Here is a 20,164-nt window from a genome sequence, read left to right on the forward strand (position 1 = left end):
AATGTTATTAAAGAGGTTTCATGTTAATGAATGTGATGGCCAAATGGCGTTACTGATATTGAAATTAGTATTGTTGTTGTTACTATTATTCATTTTTATTATTATTATTGTCACCATTATCATTATTGGCAGTATTATTATCATCATCACCATTATTGTGACTATTATTATTACTGACGTTAATGCTACAGGTAATAATTTAGAGTTAAAAGTTAAAGGTCAAAAGTGACCAATGAATGACAGAGGAAGGAAAGTGCGAGTATAATTATTAGTCTCTGCTATATACACGACGCTGAAGTTCACACCACTCATCTCCCTCTCTCTCTCTCTCTCTCTCTCTCTCTCTCTCTCTCTCTCTCTCTCTCTCTATTAATTTACTTATCTATCTATCTATCTATCACACACACACACACACACACACACAGTGATACTAACGTTTGGCATCGCGGAAAAAAAAAAAAAACATGAGCTCGTGCAGAACTTGTACGCGTCCCTTCAACTAGTAACTTTTGAGTGCATGGATATTGTTAATCTTTCTCTTGATCCAGAGAAATACTCTCAAAAACCGCGTCGCTTTTAACTACAGGCTTTGGAGAGAGAGAGAGAGAGAGAGAGAGAGAGAGAGAGAGAGAGAGAGTTTTCTGTTAGATTTCCAACGAGGCCTTTAATCCATCGCTGCAATGCATGAATGACACGTATTGTGCGGCTAAAAGGCTCTGCATGAAATGAACACCTGGCCACATACATCAAAGCGTTCAAGGGAATACGTTTCCTTATTTTCTTTCAATACAATGCTGTTTGAAGGTGCAGCTCAGTCCCTCCTGTACGAAGGGAGTAGATATATCCTTGTACTCATTTCAACGTCTCTCTCTCTCTCTCTCTCTCTCTCTGTTCTGCTCTTCTCCATTGTTTTTTTGTGAAGAGATACACCTCCACATTGGTTAGTTTCCCGCTGACCTTAGCTTGTTCATCTCACCCAGACGTCACCAAGACACCTGCACCAGTACCACGTATTCATTCCGCTGTTTGATCCCTCAAACCCTTCCAGTTAAAAATTATTAAGGTCATGCAGGCTTTCACCATTCTGTTCTGATGATTAATTATAATGGACGCCTTTACTTATTACTATTTTGAAACATGATACAAACCTTCATTCTTCATTAGCATGTATGACTTCGGTATTGTCAACGTGAGAGGACAGATCGAGTATGAGTGACTACACGTTCTCTGCTTACTAAGCGTGGATGAATTTCTACGCGGGATTAAGAATGTAGCTGATCTCTCTCTCTCTCTCTCTCTCTCTCTCTCTCTCTCTCTCTCTCTCTCTCTCTCTCTCTCTCTCTCTATCTATATATATATATATATATATATATATATATATATATATATATATATATATATATATATATATATATATATATATATATATATATATATATATATATATATATATATATATATATATATATATATATATATATATATATATATATATATATATATATATATATATATATATATATATATATATATGTGTGTGTGTGTGTGTGTGTGTGTGTGTGTGTGTGTGTGTGCGCGCGTTAAAGTAAGTAAGTAAGTATAGTTTACTGCCATTTTTAAGGAATACAGGCAGATTTACAATCAATAAGTGTCAGGCATGGTCTGTCGAGTCGAAACTTCTAAGACAGACGGTGTGTGTGTGTGTGTGTGTGTGTGTGTGTGTGTGTGTGTGTGTGTGTGTGTGTGTGTGTGTGTGTGTGTGTGTGTGTGTGTGTGTGTGTGTGTGTGTGTGTGTGTGTGTGTGTGTGATAAAAGCTTTTATGTTAAATGCTGCGTGAAACAAGACATCTCCCAGATTTTCCCCTGAGAGTCAAGGAGCTTTGCCTGAAGTGAGGGAGCAATATTGATCGAACATCTTTCTCATTATTGCTTCTCTTCCCACAGGGCCCTCGGACAAAGCAACGAAGTGAAGAAGAGCAGTGACTGTAATGCACTACTTAAAAATGAGAAAGAAGTCACGGTCTGCCTGCAGTTTTGTCTTGTTACCCTATCTCGCTTGTCTCGCCGGTTTGCTACCTGTCCACGTCACAGGTGAGTAGGAGGAAATTTTGCTACAGACTAAAACTTCCGTGTGAAATTCATATTAAACTCGCTCTGTGTGACCGTGTAATCCTGGAAGAACTCTCATTAAAACAGGAAAAAAATATACTTTTGATATTCCATTGCATAACAATAAGAAAATCATACACATTTCTTTATCTTAATTGCAGACTGTTCACCTTTTTTTCACCTTCATTCAGGATCCCGGTAATAAATGGAGGCGTCAATGAATTCAGTCACCAGCTTGTTAACATCAACACCATTTTTACCCAGAAGCAGGCATGGTGTGTGAGCCCGGGTGGTTCCCCTGCCAATCTGAGGAAGTGTGCGTGGAGCGGAGGTTCATCTGTGACGATCACTTCGATTGCGTGGACCACAGTGATGAATGGAACTGCAGTGAGTAGTCCAGTGAGGAGGAGGAGGGAGTGAAAAAAATGAGAACCAGGATAGGAAAAAAGGAGGTAGAGGCAGAATAGGAAAGAGGTGAAAGAAAAGAGGAAACATACCTTCTTATTTCCACCTGTCATTCCTTTACATAAATTCGTCTGATATTCTTTTAAATCTTTTCACTGACTCACCATCAGCGTCCATTCCATTCATCTAACACTCTATTTGAGAACCAGTTCCTTCCTCACTCTTTTTCCGAACTAACTCTTCAATCCTAAATCCCAGAGAGAGAGAGAGAGAGAGAGAGAGAGAGAGAGAGAGAGAGGTAGTATGAAAATCAAATCAAAGAAGAAAGGGAAAGGAAAATTCTTCGTGCACAGGCAAAATTGCATTCACGGCGCAAGGAAAGATAAAAATGAGTTGTTTCGATGTAGCAGAACACAAAATGGGAAAGGATGAATGCCTAACACCCACATCTGTTCACAGTTTTTGGATGAAGAGCTGAGGAGAGCGAGAATTAACCTGAGCTGGTGTGAATTTTGCCATTTGCTTTGTGAACTAAAGTTTTTTTTATTCATGCATTCATGGATACAGATGCAATATTTCTCTCTCTCTCTCTCTCTCTCTCTCTCTCTCTCTCTCTCTCTCTCTCTCTCTCTCTCTCTCTCTCTCTCTCTCTCTCTCTCTCCTGTTTGTCTATCTGTCTGTCTCTGTCTGTCTTTCTGTCTGTCTCTCTCTCTCTCTCTCTCTCTCTCTCTCTCTCTCTCTCTCTCTCTCTCTCTCTCTCTCTCTCTCTCTCTCTCTCTCTCTCTCTCTCTCTCTCTCTCTCTCTCTCTCTCTCTCTCTCTCTCTCTCTCTCTCTCTCTCTCTCTCTCTCTCTCTCTCTCTCTCTCTCTCTCTCTCTCTCTCTCTCTCTCTCTCTCTCTCTCTCTCTCTGTGTTTGTTTATCTGTTCGTCTGTCTGTCTGTCTTTCTGTCTCTCTCTCTCTCTCTCTCTCTCTCTCTCTCTCTCTCTCTCTCTCTCTCTCTCTCTCTCTCTCTCTCTCTCTCTCTCTCTCTCTCTCTCTCTCTCTCTCTCTCTCTCTCTCTCTCTCTCTCTCTCTCTCTCTCTCTCTCTCTCTCTCTCTCTATCTATCTATCTATCTAACTATCTATCTATCTCTCGGATGTGGGATGAAATAGTCTATAGATTGAAGCTAAGGTCATCAGAATTATGGAGTGCGATGTGGTGGAGCATTGGTCGAAGAAAGGGTGTCTGAATTGCCCAGAGAGGAGAGGTATTCAGGACGGAGAGTGAGCGGAATCCAAGGCAGTGAGGAGCAATGGAGAGCAAGGCATCCAGTGCAGATAGATAGCTCACAGGGGACGCTTTGACGTAAACGTTTGGGAACTGTCTGTGTGCTTGTTAGTAGCGTGTTACTGAAAGCTTCCGTGCAATTCAGGAAGGTGAAAGTTTGAGTAATTATGATTGAAATTGCTGGACCTGTAAATCAACTTCTGACCATCCAACTCCCTGCCTCTGTACCTGCCTGTCTGTGTGCCTGTGTGTGTGTATGTAAGGTATGATGCAACGAAGTGACTGTTTTAGTGGGAAATACAGCTGCAGCTCTATCTCAGGACACGATGCGGTATTACACAGCTGTGGCTATTGCGCTGCTGATCTCCCAAGTGTAATTCACTGGTTCGAGGCACCAATCTCTTCTGATGCTTGAGTTCTTATCCTTCGCTTACCATCAAAGTAAAATTGGTACTCAGCTCCTCGCTCACAGGTAAGAGTAAAATAATGTTACCTTAGCAGCTTATGGCTTTAGGTGTGAGTTCTATGCCCACTGTTGCCATCAATGTTACCACCAGTGTAAGCCTATAAAAGAGAGTACAAAAACAACTACAGAACCTACGTGATGGTGATAACAGTTGGGAGGGCTTTTGTTTAGGAAGATTACCGGAAAACCTCTCCAATACTGGGGCACATTTTTACTTTGAGATTTGTGTACGATTGTACCATTTTATTTACATTAGGAAGGGTTCATGGAGGTCAGGAGATAAATAGCCACAGTCTTCACTATTTCAATACCCACATGAGTTTCTGAAGCTGTATAAAATCACCAAATAGTAAGCAGAACGCATATGGAAACGTGTCATAGCACAGAAAGAATTAAACAAGATTTCACACTAACCACACTCGAACTAAGCGCATGTGTCATCAAGGAAAATTAGTGAATCATTCGAAACACGCCATGATTGATCCTTTGGCCTCGTGATGAGCAGTTGTCGCGCATGGAAGCTAGAGCTGCCACGGGTAAGTTAGAGCTTGCATTGCGACAAACGTTAGTAGTGTTTGTCAGTGTGCGATGAGCGATGCATGGGGAAGGCAGAAGAGAAAGAGATGAACGTGTAATACGGATACTGATTGGCTCTCTCTCTCTCTCTCTCTCTCTCTCTCTCTCTCTCTCTCTCTCTCTCTCTCTCTCTCTCTCTCTCTCTCTCTCTCTCTCAAGGTTTAATTTGTTCATACAATTAGTGGTGTTCCAGATACATTTGAGAGCTTCATTAATCTCTAACGAAGGTAACCTCTCGTTTGTGTGTGTGTGTGTGTGTGTGTGTGTGTGTGTGTGTGTGTGTGTGTGTGTGTGTGTGTGTGTGTGTGTGTGTGTGTGTGTGTGTGTGTGTGTGTGTGTGTGTGTGTGTGTGTGTGTGTGTGCTTCTTCTGTTTGTCTGTCTTTCCGTTTATATGTCTATCTGTGAGAAAAGCCGTTTCTCTCTCTCTCTCTCTCTCTCTCTCTCTCTCTCTCTCTCTCTCTCTCTCTCTCTCTCTAACGAGAATGCACATGAGACAAACGTTTAATGGGAGTGCAGAAGTTCTCGTGAAAGAAAAGTAATTCTGCTGGATTTAATTTCCTCCTTTTTGCAGTTTCCTCGTTCCCACTTTCTCTCTTCCTGCTCCATCTCTTCTCATGCTTCCTCACCCGTGCCTATGCTCTCCCTCCCTTGCCTTACCGTAATCCTTTGTTCAGAATTCTTTTGCTTTCTCACCGCGACTGTTTTCAAACACCGCAGAGTTGATTGACCGGGTTTTCAAGACTGTCTCTTTCGAATAATGTAGAAATGTTCCTATTTTGTCACCAGAACTGTAAAAAACACTATTGATAACTCGAGACTTTTTATTAGTTGTGAGGGGACGAGCAAAATTGTTTCAGAGTATGGGCCTTTATCTTGTGTCTTCTCCTCCTCCTTGACCCTTCAGCTTCCCTCATTCCCAAGATGATTTCCTGTTATTTTCTGTTTCATTTCATCAGCGGACCATCACGTTGATGACTTCGTGGACATGCTCTTCAGAAAGCGACCTGATGAGGACTCCGAAAAGAGACGAGGACGGTGTGGTGAGTTGAAAGATGCTCCATTTGATTGTTCCTTCAAGGTAGTCACAGGATGAAAGTTTAGGGAAAGATGATTTTTTTTGTCAATGTGTTTTTTTTTGGTTGATAAATTTAGGAATCATTCATGGTAGGAGTAGAAGAGATTTATTACCCCTTTTCTCTCTCTCTCTCTCTCTCTCTCTCTCTCTCTCTCTCTCTCTCTCTCTCTCTCTCTCTCTCTCTCTCTCTCTCTCTCTCTCTCTCTCTCTCTCTCTCCTTTACATCAGGTTCCTTATTGCTATTCATTAAATACACACAATATATATATATATATATATATATATATATATATATATATATATATATATATATATATATATATATATATATATATATATATATATATATATATATATATATATATATATATATATATATACAACACCTCACTACCACCATCGCATATTACCACGCTCTATCTTATCATGCTGATATCACTCAACATACCCGTTCTCCCTTAACCAAGATTCTGTGTGTGTAAATAGGTTTTTGTCTGTAAGATATATATGTAACCACTTTGATGTTAATGTACGTACGTGTGACTCTTGGTTCTCTCACCTTCCTCATGGCTACCGCTGTTGTCTCCTCTCCCAGAGCTGGAGGAGCCGCCAAAGGAGTGCCGCTGTGCTGATTTGAGTCTCTTCTGCGAGTCACGACGTCTGCAGGCTGTTCCTTCTCCTCTGCCGCCCACCGCTCGCTACTTGTAAGTCAGACATCTCACTCTCTCTCTCTCTCTCTCTCTCTCTCTCTCTCTCTCTCTCTCTCTCTCTCTCTCTCTCTCTCTCTCTCTCTCTCTGTGTGTGTGTGTGTGTGTGTGTGTGTGTGTGTGTGTGTGTGTTTATAGTCAATAAACTATCTCTATCTTTGCATCTACCCAACTATCTGAGTGTGTGTGTGCATTTTTGTAATCAATAAACTATCTATCTATCTCTCTATCTGTGTGTGTGTGTGTGTGTGTGTGTGTGTGTGTCGGATTGAAAGGACTTGCATGATATCGGACCCAGTAACCAGACGCGGCGTGAGTGAATGCCTTACTTAATCCGGTCGCTCCACTCGCTCATCCGCAGCTGTACCGGGTTGTTGGTGTGTGTATTAGTCGCATGACGGAAGCGAACTGTCATGGCCGTGTCGCTATTTACACGTGTTTTCATTGTTACTGTTGCCTTTTTACTGTGTGTGTGCGTGTGTGTGTTAGTTTGTCTTGAATTCCTTACTTGTTTCCTAATTTGCTTTAGTCTTTCTCTGCTGTTTATTTATCTATTTATTTTTTCTTTTTTGTTTTTTTTTCGTTGTCGTATTAGTATTAGTGTTACTATAAGTATTAGTATTGGTGTTATTATATCTATTATCTTTATTATCATTATTATTATTATTATTATTATTATTATTATTATTATTAGTAGTAGTAGTAGTAGTAGTAGTAGTAGTAGTAGTAGTAGTAGTAGTAGTAGTAGTAGTAGTAGTAGTAGTAGTAGTAGTAGTAGTAGTAGTAGTAGTAGTAGTAGTAGTAGTAGTAGTAGTAGTAGTAGTATAGTAGTAGTAGTAGTAGTAGTAGTAGTAGTAGTAGTAGTAGTAGTAGTAGTAGTAGTAGTAGCAGCAGTAGTAGTAGTAGTAGTAGTAGTAGTAGTAGTAGTTGTTGTTGTTGTTGTTGTTGTTGCTGTTGTTTGTGGTGGTGGCAGTGGTGTTGTTTAGTGGAGTTACAAACTGAGCTATTCTTAAACGCGTCGACAATAGCATCAGTGTGTGCGGGGATGCTGAAGAAATAACAGCACAGGTTATTGTGAAGGAGTAATTTTCGTTATGGAGTGTCCTCATCCTTGCCTCGTTATGCCTCGCCGTGCAAAAAGTAATGAGATTTATACCACCACTCCCGCAACGAAGAACTCGCCTACATCTCCGCTCACCGTCACATACAGACACTGCTGTCTTATACTCTTATGGAACGTCATGACCTTAGTGTCCAGTTTTCTTCTATTTTTCCTTTATTTAATTCTTTCATTGACAATGTCAGTTAAAATGTTTGGGAAAATTGTAAGCGCCCAACGTGGGGCTCGAACCCACGACCCCGAGATTAAGAGTCTCGTGCTCTACCGACTGAGCTAGCCGGGCTTATATAATTCACGAATCACTTTTAGTACAATTGATCTGATTACTCTTTATTGGTGCATAAGAAATTGTAATTCAGAGGATATATTGAAAAGTGTTCACACGCAATCACATATGAAAGACTTTCTCTCTCTCTCTCTCTCTCTCTCTCTCTCTCTCTCTCTCTCTCTCTCTGAATCACATATTTGAATTTAAATTTTCAGTGTTCGTTCCTATGTTTGGAGAAATTCAGTTTATTCGTTATGAAATATTTTGCAAGAATATTTGTATATATCTGGTTGGACAGTGGTTGTCCATGTTTGAATATATCCATTTAAATTGAAATTCTGCCATCTTATTTTTTCATGTGACCTTCTATCTTCATATACCTGTTCGTGCAGTGACGCCACATTGTGTGGCCATTGTTTATTGATCCGCTGAAAAAAGCCAACATACTCACTGCTCAAGTATTAAACTTCACAAATGTTCTTTCTGTGCTGTCTTCTTGTAAAAGGTGTAATTATAATCATTAGTCGTGTGTGTGTGTGTGTGTGTGTGTGTGTGTGTGTGTGTGTGTGTGTGTGAGAGAGTGAGTGAGTGTGCATCATGTATTATCACCATTATCATCCCTTCATGTCAATGATTACTTTTCTTATATCAAAGTAATATCTCGTACGTCGTTATAACTTACGAAATATAAACAAATGAGTTAACACAATACAAGGCCTCCTATACAGTAGGTACCATCATAGTGTTCATGACACGCTTCCTGTCTATTCACGCTCTGTATTGACCCTATTAATGAGGTAACCATTAATGATATTCCCATTGTGCCAATCCAGCGTCCTCTGCTGAACAAAGGTACAAACATGTTTCCTGTGTTTCCATAATGAAGGGCTACAGGAGAGACGCATCTCGATCACTGTGCAGGAGAACCAAAAAACAAACAAAAGCCACATTCAGGAAATACTTAAACCTATTGCTGCCTTTCTTTTATTGCTAATCTAATTTTATCCTTTTTGTCACCACCACCACCACCACCACCACCACCACGAACACCACCACCACCACCACAACGTGTCGGCATTTTTATGTATCATATCCGAGTCATATTTAGAACATATTTTCAGTAAATTTTGTTTTCTATTTTTCGTGTGTCAACTTTTGCCCAGTGATATTCATTTTTTGTGGTGTTCCTGTTTTGTTTCTTTTATGATTTTTTTTTTTCACATCATTTCTTTCCCTGATTCCCCACCGTTGTTGTTATATGTGTGAAACAGTATACGTATGTTTTCATCATCACCAACGTCTTGTTTACTTCCCCGAACTTCCGTCGCCTATGATATCCGTTGCGCTCCACTTCGACAACGTGCCTTCCACTCCTTCTCAGATTACACCTTGATTATTACGAAACCCGTGCTGGTGTTTCCTATTTTTCATGTTTCCCCTCACTATTCCCTCGCAATTACCCTCTGGCTCCTTATAGGGATTCTCTGACAACCATATATGTGTGTGTGTGTGTGTGTGTGTGTGTGTGTGTGTGTGTGTGTGTCCATTCTTTGGTTAATTTCTTCATTCATTCATTCATTCATTGCTTCATAGATTAGCTGACACACTGATCTCCTTGAAATTCTGTACTCTTTCTTGCTTTTCTTTCTTTACGTCCATTGTCTTGCATGTTTTATATCTTTCTACTCCCTTCCTTGGTGGCAAATACACTATCATTCATATCTTAACATTTCTTTCTCGTTTCTCTTTTTTCTCCTTTGTATTCCCTTGCATTGTATCATTGTACATCCCTTTCCCTCTAGATCCATTAATTCAAGCAAGTTATTCTACCTCTTATCTTGTAGTCCATAACATATATTCCCTGCATGTAGTTAGTTTTGGCTTTGTTGCTCCCTCCTGTGCGTTAGACAGAGAGGAAATGGACGCTGACATTTATTCATCTGCGTTGGCCTGATTATGTCACTCCGTCGCTGTGTTGACTGGGCGAGAAGTGCTCGTGAAATGACACACTGAGACTCGAGGATAATAATGTTGTGGTGATCCGTCAGACCTCGCTCATGTTTCTTTTTATTCTCACCCGATCCATCACACACACACACACACACACACACACACACACACACACACACACACACACACACACACACACACACACACACACACACACACACACACACACAGTTTTTGCTCCATTATGTTACGTAAATATGAACGATGTGTCACCTCGTTCATAATCACGCATAACTTTTTACCGATGGATTAGTCTGGCTTTTTAAAACTGACTACCCCAATTACCACTACCACCACCACCACCACCACCATTGAAGTCGCCTGAGAGTGTGGGAAGTTACAAATTATATCCATATTTAGAAACGTTTGCTCTCTCATTACGGCTATTTTCCAAGGCCACACAGATCATTTGTCTGGTAACCGAGCGAATACCTGTTGCTAATGATGAAGGAATCTTGTTAATCTCTCATTAAAATTGTAAAAAGCACCTTTAGGAATCCGTGTAATTTCAATTAAAGCATTTTGAAGTTTACAGTGGAGGTGCAGCTAAGACTAGTCCTTAGACCGTATTCAGAAACGCTTTGCTCTCACATCACGATTATTTTTCAAAGATACTCATGTTTCTAAGGGTATTTTTATGGTTCTGGTGATGGATTAGCAAGATTTCTAGTTTATCATAAGAAGAAACTTGAAAACCGTGCTAGTCGTCTATGAGGACTTGAAAAATTGTCGTTGTGAGAGAGCAAGGCCGTTAGTCCCACCACCGTATGTATGTGTGTCTGTTCAAACACTCTTGGTGGTGGAGGTGTGTTCGTGGCACCTCTAGGAGAACAGATGCAGTGACCACAGGCTTGATTGATTTTATTACTCATTTTCTTCGCGGAATAGACCCAGTAATAGTTGCTAATGCTGAATCACCAAGGATCTCTGAAAGAAGATTAGATGAATTTATGGATGAGGATAATGGGTGGAAATAGGTAGGTTTATAGGTGGGTTTCATACATACGCGTGTAAGCCTGACGGTTTCTTCTCACGTTCTTATGTTTTTATGCAGTATGGTTAGTCCTGCTACGTCCTGGAGGCGCGGCAGACCCTCCTTGTCGGCTTATTGTGCATGAATGTCATAGATTATTGATTCCACTTTACGATGTATCTCGGCAGCTGTGGAAAGGTGTGACTCTCTCTCTCTCTCTCTCTCTCTCTCTCTCTCTCTCTCTCTCTCTCTCTGTCAAACTTTTTCGTAGCCACTTTAAACATTTTCAATAAGCTTAATTTGGCTTTTGACTGTGCTCTTGTGCTTGTCTGTGCGTGCGTGTATGTACGTGGGTGTGCGCCATTTCAGGTGGTAATAGCGGCACCATGCAAATAGTAAACAAGGAATGACAGCAAGTCCCTAACTCATTAGTAAACACGAACTTCGAGCGAGACTTCTGTGTGGCCGTGACAGGATTCATCAAGCGCTGTGTGGGAGCGTTGGCTGGAAAAAAATGGCAGAATGGATGTGTGTGTATGTGTGTGTGCGTGTGTATGTGTGTGTGTTTCACTGTTTGATCTGCTGCAGTCTCTGACGAGACAGCCAGACGTTACCCTACGGAACGAGCTCAGAGCTCATTATTTCCGATCTTCGGATAGGCCTGAGATCAGGCACACACCACACCCCGGGACAACAAGGTCACAACTCCTCGATTTACATCCCGTACCTACTCACTGCTAGGTGAACAGGGGCTACACGTGAAAGGAGACACACCCAAATATCTCCACCCGGCCGGGGAATCGAAACCCGGTCCTCTGGCTTGTGAAGCCAGCGCTCTAACCATTGAGCTACCGGTGTGTGTGTGTGTGTGTGTGTGTGTGTGTGTGTGTGTGTGTGTGTGTGTGTGTGTGTGTGTGTGTGTGTGTGTGTGTGTGTGTGTGTGTGTGTGTGCTGTCATTTCACCAACTCTCTATGTATGTGTGTGTGTGTGTGTGTGTGTGTGTGTGTGTGTGTGTGTGTGTGTGTGTGTGTGTGTGTGTGTGTGTGTGTGTGAAAGCTTATACGAGCCAACAATAAAAGAAAAAAATATTCATAACTGATAATAAAAAATCCTTTAATTAATAATAGCTGAAAACATTGAACATAAAAGAAATGTGAATAAAACAAGAGACAGTTTATATTTTCATAATTTGTTGTGAGCTTATAACAGTCGTGATTTGCAAACGATCTAAAGAATTCGGTTTTTTTTCTTCGTAGGATTTGCATCCATGTTTTTTATTTTTTATTTTCTTAGTGTTGTGATTATCATCAGTATTTATCCTCTGACTGCTCAATACACGTGCAAATTTATGCCTTTTTATTAGCTGTTTATATCAGGGAATACGTAAACTAAGTAATCACGTCGCGAATGCTGAATCATTAGTAAGTTAAAATAGTAGACACCTTTATGGACGAGAATGAAAGGTAGCGAGGGATTCGTTTTATACAAGGACTGCCACGTGTATGTAGATCTGATGACTTCTTGCAGCTTCCCTTATTTTATGATCTTATCGCCGTCAGTTGTTATTGATGCGCAGTGCTTTTTCATGATTAATTCCTTTGCTGAATGTAAGCTTTCCTTCACCAGAATAACAGAATAACAGAAGAATTATGATATGTACGTAGAAAGATAAATGGCTTGAAGTGAAAAACGTTAATTAGATGTGAAACGGCACAAATACTCCAAAACACACACACACACACACACACACACACACACACACACACACACACACACACACACACACACACACACACACACACACACACACACACACAGCGTAGTGTAGTGGTTAGCACGCTTGACTCACAATCGAGAAGGCCGGGTTCGATTCCCGGCGCGGCGAGGCAAATGGGCAAGCCTCTTAATGTGTGGCCCCTGTTCACCTAGCAGTAAATAGGTACGGGATGTAACTCGAGAGGTTGTGGCCTCGCTCTCCCGGTGTGTGGAGTGTGTTGTGGTCTCAGTCTTACCCGAAGATCGGTCTATGAGGTCTGAGCTCGCTCCGTAATGGGGAATACTTGCTGGATGACCAGTAGGCGACCGTGGTGGTGAATTACACACACACACACACACACACACACACACACACACACACACACACACACACCAGTTATACTTACTATTTACTTCATTCTATATAAAAAAGAACAGGTAACAGTTGAGAAAATGATCGAAAAAGTAATGATACAGTCTCGCGCCTCACGATTGTCCATCTCCTCCACAGAGACATCTCCGGCAACTTCATTCCCGCTCTCACTTCCTCCACCTTCTCCCGCCTGCCTCACCTCCGCGTCTTGTGAGTACAGAGAGAGAGAGAGAGAGAGAGAGAGAGAGAGAGAGAGAGAGAGAATTACTGACTGACTGACTGACTGACCGACAAGATTGAGAAGCCATTAGGCTGACTGTCAAAAAGATAGACAGACAAAGAGGCAGACCAAAAATTAACCAGAGTGGCAGACATAGATGGATAAAGCTGAATAAAGGCAACGGACACAGTGAGGCACACAGAGGAGAGAGATTAATCTTCTCACTGATGATAACATTCTTTATTCTTAGAGCTCAGTTCATGCATAGTTCACCCTTTCTCCCTAATCCTGAAATATAATGAAGTAAGAAAAAATTGATGAGGATAATAACATACAACATATACACAAACTTTTGTCAGCATTGAATATTATGAAATCTTTATCTGCATAAAAATAGTTTTCCACATATAGAGAACTGTTTACAAATGAACTTATTAATGACAGTAATTTGCAAATTGTTACCGTGATAGTTCTGGGATAATTGTCTTCGCGTTAATATGTAGAACTCATTACTGAAAGCCAGCGAATCTGGCTGACGCAGCAACAGTTGTTATGCTCTGAAGCGTGGCGGCCTCCTAACCCAGCGCTCCCCTTACCATTTCCACGGACTGTGCACTCTGCCTTAATGTGGCGCTGCATCACCTCACCTCTTCAATACAATACGATTTCACTATTATTATTATTATTATTATTATTATTATTATTATTATTATTATTATTATCATTCCTCCACCCCTTCGTCAGAGTGGTGATCAGGGCGGGAGTGCGGGAACTGCGGCGTGGTGTGTTCTCCTCCATGGCGCAGATCGACGAAATGTGAGTGTGCCTGTTCCACCTGTAGTAGTAGTAGTAATAGTAGTAGTAGTAGCAGCAGTAGTAATAATCATAGTAGTAGTAGTAGTAGTAGTAGTAGTAGTAGTAGTAGTAGTAGTAGTAGTAGTAGTAGTAGTAGTAGTAGTAGTAGTAGTAGTAGTAGTAGTAGCAGCAGTAGCAGCAGCAGTAGTAGTAGTAGTAGTAGTAGTAGTAGTAGTAGTAGTAGTAGTAGTAGTAGTAGTAGTAATAGTAATAGTAGTAATAGTAGTAGTAGTAGTAGTAGTAGTAGTAGTAGTAGTAGTAGTAGTAGTAGTAATAGTTATAGTATCCTCAATCATGGATCCCTCTTAGTGGCGAACCCGTGCCTTCTCTTTGTGCCAGTGGCCGTGTTGCTGCGGCTTGAAAACCAACCATTAGTTCCCTGACGCTCTGATCTGTCGTCCACAGCCACCTCACCGGCCACGACATCCACACGCTTGAGAACGGCACCATGGAGGGCACTGGCTCGCTCACCCATCTGTAAGTGAGAGAGAGAGAGAGAGAGAGAGAGAGAGAGAGAGAGAGAGAGAGAGAGAGAGAGAGAGACGTCTGGCCAAAATATCCGATGCACTATTTCCATCTACATAAAATGATTATTTACGAAACAAGCGAACAATTATTTGAATTGATATGGCAATCTTCTCGAATTTACCCTACATTGTATAAGTCTCGACAGGAGTAACTGCACACATATTTCTTTTAATGTAAGATGGGGAAAGCTGGCGAAGTGGAACATAGAACGAAAAAAAAAAAGGTCCACTTATTTGCCAGTCTCCTTGCAGGTCCGATCGAGTTAACAAAAATAAAATAAGCCAGCTATAAATGTCTTGAAATCATAGGTAGTTGGAAATACAGGAGCAGACAAGTAGGAAATTCCAGTGTTTACCGGAGAGAGGTATGAATGATTGAGAGTACTGGTTATCTCTTGCATTAGAAATTGGACAGAGTAGGTGTGAGAGGTCGCAGGAGGATAGAAGTCTGACTTTGATGGCAAATGCTGGTGTGTTTTTTTTTTTCTGTTCCTGTTGTGATTACTCCATTATAGAGAGTGACAAGTGTGTGTATGTGTGTGTGTGTGTGTATGTGTGTGTGTGTGTGTGTGTGTGTGTGTGTGTGTGTGTGTGTGTGTGTGTGTGTGTGTGTGTGTGTGTGTGTGTGTGTGTGTGTGTGTGTGTGTGTGTGTGTGTGTGTGTGTGTGTGTGTGTGTGTGTATGTGTGTGTGTGGGGAATGAATAGGAGGGACATCGATTGAGTTTGGATTGGTCATTGGTGGTTGGTGGGTGAAAGTGATTGCTTTTCTTTTATTCTCTCTCTCTCTCTCTCTCTCTCTCTCTCTCTCTCTCTCTCTCTCTCTGTCAATAAGAAAAATGTTGTGTTGGTCGGATTCCTTGTGGTTCTATTACCGTGCGTTGCTCCTTTAGTTTTGCTCTTGCCCGGGTGACGTCTTGGTTAACTTCATTTGATGTAACTGTCTTGCCTGTCCCTGGTCGGTTTGGCACTTGAAAGAGACGTGTATGGTGATCAAAAGGTGAACGCTGCTGGGAATCCTGGACAAACACACACACACACACACACACACACACACACACACACACACACACACACACACACACACACAGAGAGAGAGAGAGAGAGAGAGAGAGAGAGAGAGAGAGAGAGAGAGATAGAGAGAGTTCTTCACACTAGTTATATTTTCTTATGTGTGCAATAACGAAAAAAGAACTGAAAGGTTATTTACAGAGAAATATCTGCATATGAGTAAGCACACACATTACATATTCTCTTGATTTACGTCGAAAAATATTTAACTGACAAATAGGTAGGAATTATATATTAAAGCCTGTGTGCCTGTGTGTGTGTGTGTGTGTGTGTGTGTGTGTGTGTGTGTGTGTGTGTGTGTGTGTGTGTGTGTGTGTGTGTGTGTGTGTGTGTGTGTGTGTGACCCTGTGTGAGTGTCGCGTGTGTTGTCTGTTCAAAGAGATGTGTGTGTGTGTGTGTGTGTGTGCATGACCCTTGTCGTCTCTCTGTGACAGTGAGATCATCAACCCTGAATGCGTTTCTTCAGTTGCAAAATGTTAGATCAAATTATCCTTTACACACACACACACACACACACACACACACACACACACACAGAGAGAGAGAGAGAGAGAGAGAGAGAGAGAGAGAGAGAGAGAGAGAGACTATGATATAATAAGATAGTGTATCGCCTTCCTTCTCTCCCACACAGACAGTTGAGTAGCAATAACATTAGTGACGTCTCCGATGGTTTCTTCGTGCACAACATCAATCTGAAACGTCTGTAAGTACTAGTCATGATCATTGTTTATATTATCATTATTATTATCATTATTATCATTATTACTATTATTATTATTATTATTATTATTATTATTATTATTATTATTATTATTATTATTATTATTATTATTATTATTATTATTATTATTGTTGTTATTATTATCATTATTATTATTATTATTTTCATTCTTCTTATTATTACTATTATTACTATTATTAACTGTAATGATCTTCTTAGTGTGACTCATACCTCTTTTTTATCCATGTTTTTGTTCTTTACATGATTGTTGTCTCTTATCCTTGCTGTATTCATTATTGTTCTTCTTTTTTTTTATTTATTCCGTGTACATGTGTGATTCACCTCACCTCGGTCGTCTGCTGGTCACCCAGCCAGTCTTCCCCATTACGGAGCGAGCTCAGAGCTCATAGACCGATCTTCGGATAGGACTGAGACCAAATAACACACTCCACACACCGGGAAAGCGAGGTCACAACCCCTCGAGTTACATCCCGTACCTATTTACTGCTAGGTGAACAGGGGCCACACAGAGACTTGCCCATTTGCCTCGCCGCTTACCGGGATTGGAACTCGGTCCTCTCGATTGTGAGTCGAGCGTGCTAACCACTCCACTACGCGGTGTGTGTGTGTGAGAGAGAGAGAGAGAGAGAGAGAGAGAGAGAGAGAGAGATAGGAAGGGAATATACATATGAATAATCTTATGCAAGTGTTTCAAGCAGTGATATCAGGAAAACAAGGGAATTTCACACCTTAGAATAGAACATAAACTAATACATTTGTGGAATATTAAACTGTATTATTTTAAGAGCCCAGAAATAAAAAAAGAGATAAGAAAAAAGTTTGGTGGGAAATTTGTTGAATATGCTCTCAGTGCCCCGAAAAACTCACCTGCGACCTCACCTTTCCTCTTGCCTCCACTTGTCTGCCCATCAACGTGAGCGTGAGTGTTCACCTGAGAGGGAAGCCAACCACCTGCTGCCGCCCTTTGATCTCTAAAGGCGCAAGTGACAAGGCACTTGCTCACGTGGACACCTGCTTTCCTCCTTCCTTTTACCTTGCGGAGTGTGGGCACTTTGACACTCCCCCACCACTACCACTAACATAACAATCACCACCATACCTAATGCTCTCTCTTTCTCCTCCTCCTTCTCTTCCTACTCCTTCTCCTTCTATTCCTCTTTCCTTTGTCTTCCTCCTCCTGCCATTCACTTTTTTCCAGCCAGTAACGCCTGAAGGGATGGTGGTGGGAATGGGGAGAAGTCTTCTGTGTTATCCTATCTCTTCCACTATTAGTATAAAGTATAGTAGTTAGCCAAACAGCCTCAGGGTCTGCTGCTTTTTGGACTTCCTCTGTATTTCTCCTCATACTTTCGCTTCCTTCACACACACACACACACACACACACACACACACACACACACACACACACACACACACACACACACACACACACACACACACACACACACAAGCCAGAGGACCGAGGTTCGATTCCCCGGCCGGGTGGAGATATTTGGGTGTGTCTCCTTTCACGTGTAGCCACTGTTCACCTAGCAGTGAGTAGATACGGGATGTAAATCGAGGAGTTGTGACCTTGTTGTCCCGGTGTGTGGTGTGTGCCTGGTCTCAGGCCTATCCGAAGATCGGAAATAACGAGCTCTGAGCTCGTTCCGTAGGGTAACGTCTGGCTGTCTCGTCAGAGACTGCAGCAGATCAAACAGTGAAACACACACACACACACACACACACACGCACACACACACACACACACACACACACACACACACACACACACACACACACACACACACACACACACACACACACACACACACAGAGGACACACACACCGGCAGATATTTGGGTGTGTCTCCTTTCACGTGTAGCCCTGTTCACCTAGCAGTGAGTAGATACGGATGTAAATCGAGGAGTTGTGACCTTGTTGTCCCGGTGTGTGGTGTGTGCCTGGTCTCAGGCCTATCCGAAGATCGGAAATAACGAGCTCTGAGCTCGTTCCGTAGGGTAACGTCTGGCTGTCTCGTCAGAGACTGCAGCAGATCAAACAGTGAAACACACACACACACACACACACACACACACACACACACACACACACACACACACACACACACACACACACACACACACACACACACACACACACACACACACACACACACACACACACACACACACACACACACACACACACACGGGTTCTCATTACCGCCTCAAGTATGGTGACAAACATTTACTTACGAAATGTAAATTCATTCTTGTTTCTCAATGACTCTCTCACCCTCACTTGAATCTGTTGGTTTCCTCTGTACACATGGGAATTGTAGCGGCAAATAACGCAACACGACACTGTTGAAAATAGAGAATGGGGATAGAATGATATATTTCTCCATCATTCATTTCGTTTATGCAAAGAGACAACAGAATGTTAATGAATATCGACATGGAGCATAAAACAAACAATTAAAATGACGTAAACCAGGAAGGATTACAAGGGGAACAATAATTCATTTGATTCCAGAAAGGATTAAAAATAAACATTGTTATCAAACACTTTACTGAAAACATGTAATATTTTTTCGTCCATACCATTTCGTAATTCATGAAAAGCCATTGGAAAGCTTACTTCGTACTTTGATCTTTTAGCTTCTGTGCCTACATGTGTGTGTGTGTGTGTGTGTGTGTGTGTGTGTGTGTGTGTGTGTGTGTGTGTGTGTGTGTGTGTGTGTGTGTGTATTCGCGAAGTCTTTTTTATTAGTATAGTTGATGTTTCTAAACGATCTCTCTCTCTCTCTCTCTCTCTCTCTCTCTCTCTCTCTCTCTCTCTCTCTCTCTCTCTCTCTCTCTCTATGCATGTATTGTACTGTAATTTATAGGTCATCTCCAGTCAATAACCTTTTTATTAATTCATTTTTCACCGTTTCCCTTTTCCCATCCTCTTGTCCGGTTCTGCTTTTTCATCCTTTACCACGACCGCCTCTTTCTCCTCCTCCTCCTCCTCCTCCTCCTCCTCCTCCTTCACAGGGAGCTGAACGATAACCAACTCAGCAGGCTTCGTCCCTCCATGTTTCGCGGCCTTGCTTCCCTGAGAAATCTGTAAGTAAGAATATTAAGTGGAATCTTCTTTTCCTGGCCGAATTCTGTTTTCTTTTTATTTTTTTTACTGCACGTGGAAAATGTTTCCAATCTGATGGGCATTTTGGGGATTTTCTTGTTTTATGACTCACTTCTACGCATGTACAGTGCATGTTTATCTGAATCCCTTCGTTTTGTGGTTATTTTTTCTTTTTGAAGTCCTGTAAGTCCTTGAAGTGGAGCTGCCTTTTATTTTTATTAGTGAATGGAGACAGACAGGCAAACGGACGGGGAAAGAGATTGATATGGAGACAAACGCACACAACACACACACACACAGGCCACCAACAACACACACACACAGGCCACCAGCAACTCTCTGAATAATCTTATCACGTCAGGTACGTGGAGAGGAACAAAATGAGGCACTTGGAGGCTCACGTGTTTGATGAGGTGCCTAATCTACAATTCCTCTACCTCGGCTCCAACCAGCTGAGGACCATCGCCCCGGGAACCTTCAGGCGCCTCTCCCACCTCCATCTTCTGTGAGTTGAAGGACAAACATAAGCCG

The 20,164-nt window shown here is 41.6% G+C and overlaps 2 protein-coding genes and 1 non-coding gene across 3 annotated transcripts in view; 2 read left to right on the top strand and 1 right to left on the bottom strand.

Annotated features, from left to right (window-relative positions):
* The window catches only part of LOC123498916, a 71,562-nt gene extending 69,066 nt beyond the window's left edge, over positions 1-2,496 (top strand). Inside the window, exons 11-12 of the transcript XR_006672844.1 lie at positions 1,945-2,091; positions 2,374-2,496. The gene's annotated coding sequence lies outside the window, so the exon portion shown is untranslated. The remainder of the gene's footprint in view (positions 1-1,944; positions 2,092-2,373) is intronic.
* The window catches only part of LOC123498918 (relaxin receptor 1-like), a 33,047-nt gene continuing 15,262 nt past the window's right edge, over positions 2,380-20,164 (top strand). Inside the window, exons 1-9 of the mRNA XM_045246462.1 lie at positions 2,380-2,496; positions 5,783-5,866; positions 6,497-6,605; positions 13,247-13,318; positions 14,073-14,144; positions 14,589-14,660; positions 16,411-16,482; positions 19,543-19,614; positions 19,995-20,138. Coding sequence (XP_045102397.1) covers positions 2,382-2,496; positions 5,783-5,866; positions 6,497-6,605; positions 13,247-13,318; positions 14,073-14,144; positions 14,589-14,660; positions 16,411-16,482; positions 19,543-19,614; positions 19,995-20,138 — 812 coding nt within the window. The 5' untranslated portion in view covers positions 2,380-2,381. The remainder of the gene's footprint in view (positions 2,497-5,782; positions 5,867-6,496; positions 6,606-13,246; positions 13,319-14,072; positions 14,145-14,588; positions 14,661-16,410; positions 16,483-19,542; positions 19,615-19,994; positions 20,139-20,164) is intronic.
* Trnak-cuu lies at positions 7,939-8,011 on the bottom strand. The gene has a single exon. It is a non-coding gene; the product is annotated as a tRNA-Lys (tRNA).

This window comes from Portunus trituberculatus, chromosome 48, assembly GCF_017591435.1.
Source record: "Portunus trituberculatus isolate SZX2019 chromosome 48, ASM1759143v1, whole genome shotgun sequence".
Lineage (NCBI taxonomy): Eukaryota > Metazoa > Arthropoda > Malacostraca > Decapoda > Portunidae > Portunus > Portunus trituberculatus.